Source organism: Carassius carassius, chromosome 45 (assembly GCF_963082965.1).
Source record: "Carassius carassius chromosome 45, fCarCar2.1, whole genome shotgun sequence".
NCBI classification, from domain to species: domain Eukaryota; kingdom Metazoa; phylum Chordata; class Actinopteri; order Cypriniformes; family Cyprinidae; genus Carassius; species Carassius carassius.
The window spans coordinates 13,229,050-13,237,829 of NC_081799.1; the positions used below are offsets into that span (position 1 = coordinate 13,229,050).

Below are 8,780 nucleotides of genomic sequence, written 5' to 3' on the forward strand. Positions count from 1 at the left end.
ATCTACTTTTTCCCAACAACATAGTGAACCCAAACTTTTTGAACTGTAATGCACATGGTTTAAATCTAGAGACAAATCACCTTGCAAAATAATTATTAATCACAAACCTCAGACAATCCATTTCAACATTCATAAAATCCCACTAGAATTGCAAAATCATTTTTCAGCAATTGTGACAGTTCACACAGAGAAGAGAAACAATCACATGACCACAGAATCTCTTCATCCTTGCATGAACAATTAAATTTAACGACTTGTGGTTGAAACCATTTTCTTTTACAATAAGCCTTCAGCGGGCTTCAGTGTGCAATCTATAGGTCAATGCAGGAAGTGATAACACAGAACACTTCTAAAGTGACAGACCACAATCCGATCAAGAGTGACGCAAATCAAACTGAACCACATGAGTGAGAACGAGGACAAAGACGTTTGAGTAGTTGTGGTTTTTATGAGGCACTAACACGCCATGATTCAGTGAAGTCACTTCCTGTTCCACTGACAACCAGTTATACTTTACTTTGGTTGTATGCTCTAAAGTTCACATCTTCACAAAACTGCAGATTTTTTTTTAACCCCATCTTGACCAGATACCTTACAGCTTTGAATAGTGGTCTATAGCAAGTCAGCTTTTGATGATTTCAAGTACAACCATAACAAATGCTACTAAAAGAACCCATTAGAATTCTAGTTTCATATTTTCTCAACACATCGTCTTCCTAACAGAGCGTTTATCTCCATGTAGCATGTCACACTGTGTTAAGAGGTCGTGTCGTCCACTGTGTAGAAGGCAGATCAGTGAAGTCTTGCAAGTGTCTGTGCAGGGCTCTGAGACGTGGCCTTTATGAAAGAGGTACCAGAAGCGCTGGAAGACACGGTCATCATTCTTCATGACTTTGATCAAAGAGTCCATGTCTGATGGGAAGAGTGTGGACAAACCGTAGGCCTTAGACGCGCGGTACAGTAAGGTCCAGGATGGGCTGGGGTCAGGTTTTGAGGGCTGGTTGTTGGCCAGAGTCAGGTTGAGAATAAAAGTCTCGTGATCCAAAACCATGCGACTGCTGCCTGGGTAGTTTCCATCCACGTAATAAACGCGATATCCTGACCATAAAAAAATAAATAAAAAAAAGCATGTTATAGCAATAAGCTACAGTTTGGTGTAAATAATGCTAAAAAAATAAATAAAAACAAAACAAAAATTATATGCAAAAACAAAAATAATTTTAAAACAACATAATACAATGCTAAAATGAAAACAAAAATTAAAATAATTACAAAATTAAATGATTTTTAAAAAAAATTATACATTAATACATTTTTTATTATATTAAATGAAACAAAAAAAATTAATATCTAATCAACTAATATAGCAGAGTGAGCACCTGGGTTCAGGTTGACATAAGTGGTCACACTTGGGGCGATGAAAGCCACACTTAGCGGACGAGTCAATGTATCTTCATCATAGAACATCTGAAACTCATCGACATGCGTGTGTCCAAAAAACTGACCAGTTATGGTGCTTTCATATCTGAAAAATGAAAGAGAATTATAGGAAGGAGCCAGACTGCTTGCTAAAGTGAACCATTAACCACTGCATTACATACACCTCCCGGTACATATGGCAAATGGCAAATACAGTTATCTCAAAACCAGCCAGTTACAGTCAACATGACCCATTTTTGCAACAGTATGTTGTATATATAAAACTTGTTATCATAAAAGACACTATGGAGCTGTTATAAGCCTTTAGGTCACAGTCACGCAGTTGTGTTGATTTAACCACGGGTTACAACAGATGAAAGTGAACTCTGGCCCATACAGCGTGTTCACAAACACCTGACCTGTTCACTATATGATAATAATTCCAACTCCAACTGCTCAAGCAGAGTCCCGGGGGGATGTGACCGATGATGTGGACCTGAGAGAGACCAGCGGAAACAGACCTTTGGTTAGATCTGGTTATTAAACAAGAAAAAAAAAAAATCCACAATTAAAATACCCCCCCCCCCCCAAAAAAAAAAAAACACAAAGAAAAATCCAGATATTTAACAAACCAAGATTTTTGGTTTTGAGAGAAAAAAAAAAAAGTGGACCAGTTACAAAATAACATTTAGTAGTAGAAGGATCATTGGCATTGAATATATAGTGTCCAAATACAAACAAAAGTGCAAAAGCAAAACTGCAAGTTAAAAACTGAAACGGTCTCACATCCGCTTCTATCTGGTCTGACTCGTGATCAGTTGCCTGGATGTTTAAACACCTCCAACCCACAAACACGAACACTGCACCCACTTAAACTGCTGCAGCGAGCAAACGACTTCATTATTGTCTGTTTTCTTATGTTCTTAACACAAAGGAAGAGGTTTTCTGGTTTCTCTGATGTTTGTAAACTTCTGGTACCTTCTCTCCCTTGTTCTCGGACTCTTGTAGTATGTGAATGAGCCACTGGAGCTGACCCGCCGGGTCTGTGGAGTTCACCATCAGCCAGTAGTTCTCTCGCGCACAGAAGTTCATGTTCAAGGACACAACCCTCAAACCACGCTCAACTTCAACCGTGTAAAACCCTCCACGCCTAAGACAAAACACACATTATCAATACATAAAGTATGTGTTGATAATAATAATAATGACAATAATAATAAAATAATAAATTAATTTACTACTAATGTAGTAGTAAAACAACCACCAACACCACAACAATAAAATGTTAAGGAAAACATGAATATCCAAACAGAAACATGATATAATATTACAAAAATAACAAATAAACAAAAGAAATATTATATTGAATGGTGAGATCAAAAACAACAGCAACAACAATAATAATTAAAAAATTAGATGCATTCCAGGGGGCAAAAATACTACATATGTAGAAATGTTGATAAGTAAATGAGTAAGTAAACAAATGACAATTTTATTATTATTATTTATTATTATTATTATTATTATTATTATTAACAACAAATAAGATACATTACAGGGGCATACATATCAAATATACAATAAATAAATTCATAAAAATAATTAAATGTAATAAAAATAACTAACAATAACGATAATGTCATATTATATTACAAATTTTTTTTTAAATAAAATATAACTAACAACAATAATTATTATTATTTGATTGTGTATTTATCAGTGACAATACTTAAAATGTGATGTTAATTAATGTGACAGATTTAGCCAAAATAACTTCTAAAGCATTTTCCGTCAGTACGTTACCGTATCGTCTCCAGGGCGTCCTCTGGCAGCCAGGGTGCCCACTCCTCAGCCATAGTGTTATAAAGCCAGCGGGACGACCGATTGCCATGTACAAACGGAGGAGGGAAGCTATTCACCGGTGTGCTCTCGTGATTCCCAACCGCTGGGTAAACCGTTACATTAGGCCCCAGGTGTTTGTGTATGAGTCTAGTGATGGTGACGAGCTCATTCAGCTGTTGTGCCCGGGTCTGAGACCAGACGTTGTGTGCTGGAATGTCTCCTGTCCAGTAAACCCAATCCCATGGGCCAGATTTGACAATGTTTTGGAGAAGGTTCTCCACTGTGCGCAGAGGCAGGTCACAATCGCCATATGTGCCCCAGTATCCGGCTCCAGTCTGCTTCCAACTGGCTCTCCCAGAGTCATTTCGACAGCACAGTGGCATCTTACAGTCCACGAGACTGCCCTCAGCATACTGCGCATCCCAGTGGATATCCGTGAGGAAGAGAATTCGGCTCTGTGGAGAACCCTCTTTGGGAGGTTTGGGTGGTTTAACAGGGGGTTTGGGGACCTGCGGCAGGGACACATTCCAGGGTGCATAAATATCAAAATGGCCACACGTTGGTCCCACCAGTAGAGCGCAAGCCTCCGAGGGCCAGAGGAAGGACTCCTGGAGCGCAAGGATGACATCGTTTCGGAAGAGCTCCATGATTTCTCTGCATACTTGAGCCTCGGCCAGATGCAGTCGAACACAGGCCTCTCCTAAAGCATGCGCCACACGCTCCATGTTTGAGTCACTCTGGTAATAAAGATTTTTGTTAAAGAATGAAAAAAATAATAGAACAACAGATAATAGAATACATATAAAATTATGCATATAAAAATTAAATAATATAAATTCAAATATTATATAAAAATTCTAACAATAATAATAATAAAAGCACAGCTACTTAGATTATATACATCAATGCGCTTAAATAATAAAATTAATATACACAAAATTTAGAGAACTATTAATAGTAATGCATTAATAACATTTCTATATATTGCAATAAAAACAAACATGAATAAAAAGCATCATTTCATTTTATATATTAATATTATTTAAATACTTAAACATGGATATTTTAAAATGGTTTGAACTACTAAGTGTATATTTTATACGTCTCTAAAGGATGGCAGCAATCTCGGGCACGCGCCTACGATGCCAAAAAATGCGGTCTAGTAGGCAGCTCGGGTGGAGTCACAGGCTCTATCATCATGCTGAGCGAAAGAACCCATGTCAAGTTTACTTTTATCTCTACAATATAAGGCGCCATTTATACCGACAAGAAAGCCAAGGGAGTTTAAAACGGACAACAACTAGATGAAGTAAATGCTTGTCTCACCAGGAGCGCGATGTCAAGCGTGGCGAAGATCGCTTTACACACCGCGCAGGACATGTTGTGCCAGCTAAACCCGAGCCTAAACCGATCAAACTCCTCCACGAACCTCAGCTGCGGCGAGTCTGTTCCTCCGTCGAGAGGGTATGAGGAACCCCACGGCGCCGAAAACAAAGTCCAGACTAAGAAAACAGCGCAGACGGAGAATAAGCCGAACACCGGGCGCTTCATGCTGGATTCACGGAGAGCTACACTGAGGTAAACTAACGTTAACTCTCTCAGTCCTCCTTCATAGCTCTGTGGTCATAGAACATAAAGTCCTCGGCCGACGGCTACAGGAAACCGTGTTATCCTTCAATTTTAGTGTTACGCTTGGGCTGCATACATGAATAAAACAAGAATCCGCGTCTCTTAGGGCGGTTGTGTTCGAAAAGTCCGTCTATCGTGACAATAACATAGTACAAGCATCCCAGGCGACCCGACCAGTTAATATAGCGTCAGCTGACTGATCACGTGACATGCTGACAACACAGCTGACAAATCACATGCCCTACCACTTCTGTAAACATGAAAGTTAGATAACAATTAATTTTTGATACAGTATAATATATCAGCATATAGTACAGTAATTGCACACTTGTTCTATTAAATTATTCGAGAATACATACATTGAAACATTTAATTAAGGAATTAAGCTTCTATTTTATAGCCTGTTTTCATTTTATCGTCGCAGACTGTTTTAAAAAAACAATACAAAATATTAAATTAAAAATATTAAAAAAAAACTCTGAAAAAAAACTGGATTATTATGAACTGAAACTAAAAATGGCGACACACGTTTTAAAACATTAAAAGCAGTTTTAAAAAAAAGTATTTAGTATTTCATATTTGAAAAACTAGTCCGTAACCAACATTTAGAAATTCTGTTGTCATATGACAATCAAAAACGGTCTATAGATAAAAGTGTACTTTAAATACATTTCCATTTCATCATTTAGCAGACACTTTTATCCAAAGTGACTAACAACTGAGGAAAAGCAATCAGACCAATAAAATAGCATTTTTTGTATAATACATTAGAGCAAATAGAATAGAATATAAATATGCAGTTTGTTAATAATGATAGCATCTATTTGAAAAATTGCTTTGATGTTTTCGGAGATTTGAGCTCCAGGACGTCGTGAGCGGCCATTCAGCGTTTATAAACCCGCAGAGAGCGCCTTACCTCGACCAGATCTTCTGAAATTTGCCACAGACTCTGTCTCTATAATGGTAAAACGTGAGATGTTTTGGGTACATCTCACCGGAAGTCTTTGGTCACAATAATCTACTATTTGTTCTTTTTTTTGTAATCAAATCTGACTGTTTTATGATATATATATATATATATATATATATATATATATATAGGTCCTTCTCAAAAAATAACATATTGTGATAAAGTTCATTATTTTCCATAATGTAATGATAAAAATTAAACTTTCATATATTTTAGATTCATTGCACACCAACTGAAATATTTCAGGTCTTTTATTGTTTTAATACTGATGATTTTGGCATACAGCTCATGAAAACCCAAAATGCCTGTCTCAAAAAATTTGCATTTTTCATCCGACCGATAAAAGAAAAGTGTTTTTAATACAAAAAAAGTCAACCTTCAAATAATTATGTTCAGTTATGCACTCAATACTTGGTCGGGAATCCTTTTGCAGAAATGACTGCTTCAATGCGGCGTGGCATGGAGGCAATCAGCCTGTGGCACTGCTGAGGTGTTATGGAGGCCCAGGATGCTTCGATTGCGGCCTTAAGCTCATCCAGAGTGTTGGGTCTTGCGTCTCTCAACTTTCTCTTCACAATATCCCACAGATTCTCTATGGGGTTCAGGTCAGGAGAGTTGGCAGGCCAATTGAGCACAGTAATACCATGGTCAGTAAACCATTTACCAGTGGTTTTGGCACTGTGAGCAGGTGCCAGGTCGTGCTGAAAAATTAAATCTTCATCTCCATAAAGCTTTTCAGCAGATGGAAGCATGAAGTGCTCCAAAATCTCCTGATAACTAGCTGCATTGACCCTGCCCTTGATAAAACACAGTGGACCAACACCAGCAGCTGACATGGCACCCCAGACCATCACTGACTGTGGGTACTTGACACTGGACTTCAGGTATTTTGGCATTTCCTTCTCCCCAGTCTTCCTCCAGACTCTGGCACCTTGATTTCCGAATGACATGCAAAATTTGTCCAAAAGTCCAGTGCTGCTTCTCTGTAGCCCAGGTCAGGCGCTTTTGCCGCTGTTTCTGGTTCAAAAGTGGCTTGACCTGGGGAATGCGGCACCTGTAGCCCATTTCCTGCACACGCCTGTGCACGGTGGCTCTGGATGTTTCTACTCCAGACTCAGTCCACTTCTTCCGCAGGTCCCCCAAGGTCTGGAATCGGTCCTTCTCCACAATCTTCCTCAGGGTCCGGTCACCTCTTCTCGTTGTGCAGCGTTTTTTGCCACACTTTTTCCTTCCCACAGACTTCCCAATAAGGTGCCTTGATACAGCACTCTGGGAACAGCCTGTTCGTTCAGAAATGTCTTTGTGTCTTACCCTCTTGCTTGAGAGTGTCAATGATGGCCTTCTGGACAGCAGTCTTACCCATGATTGCGGTTTTGAGTAATGAACCAGGCTGGGAGTTTTTAAAAGCCTCAGGAATCTTTTGCAGGTGTTTAGAGTTAATTAGTTGATTTAGATGATTAGGTTAATAGCTCGTTTAGAGAACCTTTTCATGATATGCTAATTTTTTGAGATAGGAATTTTGGGTTTTCATGAGCTGTATGCCAAAATCATCAGTATTAAAACAATAAAAGACCTGAAATATTTCAGTTGGTGTGCAATGAATCAAAAATATATGAAAGTTTAATTTTTATCATTACATTATGGAAAATAATGAACTTTATCACAATATGCTAATTTTTTGAGAAGGACCTGTATATATATATATATATATATACATACAGTATAGACCAAAAGTTTGGACACACCTTCTCATTCAAAGAGTTTTCTTTATTTTCATGACTATGAAAATTGTAGAGTCACACTGAAGGCATCAAGGGCTATTTGACCAAGAAGGAGAGTGATGGGGTGCTGCGCCAGATGACCTGGCCTCCACAGTCACCGGACCTGAACCCAATCGAGATGGTTTAGGGGTGAGCTGGACCACAGACTGAAGGCAAAAGGGCCAACAAGTGCTAAGCATCTCTCGGGGAACTCCTTCAAGACTGTTGGAAGACCATTTCAGGTGACTACCTCTTGAAGCTCATCAAGAGAATGCCAAGAGTGTGCAAAGCAGTAATCAAAGCAAAAGGTGGCTACTTTGAAGAACCTAGAATATGACATATTTTCAGTTGTTTCACACTTTTTTTTGTTATGTATATAATTCCATATATAATTCCACATGTGTTAATTCATAGTTTTGATGCCTTCAGTGTGAATCTACAATTTTCATAGTCATGAAAATAAAGAAATTTTATATATATATATAAAGTTTGCTATTTTATATAGTTTGAATAATTATACAACATTTGGAAATATGTTTTAAAAATATTTTTATTTAGAAGTATCTTGTAGCACATCACATCGCAGCACATTGTCACTGCTAGATATCCATTTGTCAACAACCCAATAATTTATTTTCTGACTGATAAATGAACACAGATTGAAGGATTTAGCAAGGCCAAAACATTTTATGTTCTTATTTTCCTTTAGTAAACTAGTTATCATGAATAAAATATAAACAGCCCAAATCTCCAAAAATAAAGAACAAAGAAAAGCCACATAAAGTTTCATTAAAAACCTCACAGGGATAGAAAACAGTGAGCATAAGTTAGATAATTAGTCTGTTTTTCATTATCATCGCTGTTTGCTTTTCAAAATATAAAAAGTAACACTGAAATAATAAAAAAAGAATACATTTATGCATGTCAAGTATGCTTGTTTTCCCCTCTTGCTTTCCTATTACATAATGGCTACCTGAAAAGAGGGACACAGTGAAAGCATAATGAGGAAGTAAATAGACGTAGTGTTTAGAAAAGCAAAGAAATAAAGACACTCATGGGCTGCCCGCGAAAACAAAACAAAACAAAACACTTATATATGTATACAGTATAAAAATCTCTCAGATATCTCTTGGACATAACATGCTTAACATGTACAATGC

General features: G+C 37.7%; 1 protein-coding gene across 1 annotated transcript; it reads right to left on the reverse strand.

Annotated features, from left to right (window-relative positions):
• Positions 1-24: 24 nt before the first annotated feature.
• Positions 25-5,056, reverse strand: smpd1 (sphingomyelin phosphodiesterase 1). Its single transcript, XM_059538722.1, has 6 exons — positions 4,588-5,056; positions 3,223-3,998; positions 2,398-2,569; positions 1,839-1,915; positions 1,380-1,525; positions 25-1,098 (listed from the first exon to the last, which is right to left on the reverse strand). The coding sequence occupies exons 1-6, from the start codon at positions 4,810-4,812 to the stop codon at positions 701-703; spliced, it is 1,794 nt and encodes a 597-aa protein (XP_059394705.1). The 5' UTR covers positions 4,813-5,056; the 3' UTR covers positions 25-700.
• Between the last annotated feature and the right edge of the window lie 3,724 nt (positions 5,057-8,780).

What these genes read in the sequence shown, in the direction of transcription:
- smpd1 (XM_059538722.1), bottom strand. Translation starts at nt 4,812, where the DNA reads ATGAAGCGCCCGGTGTTCGGCTTATTCTCCGTCTGCGCTGTTTTCTTA. An exon ending in CGCTTGACATCGCGCTCCTG is followed by an intron (nt 3,999 to 4,587) that starts GTGAGACAAGCA and finishes CTTTATTACCAG; the next exon opens with AGTGACTCAAACATGGAGCG. An exon ending in TTATGTCAACCTGAACCCAG is followed by an intron (nt 1,099 to 1,379) that starts GTGCTCACTCTG and finishes TTTTATGGTCAG; the next exon opens with GATATCGCGTTTATTACGTG.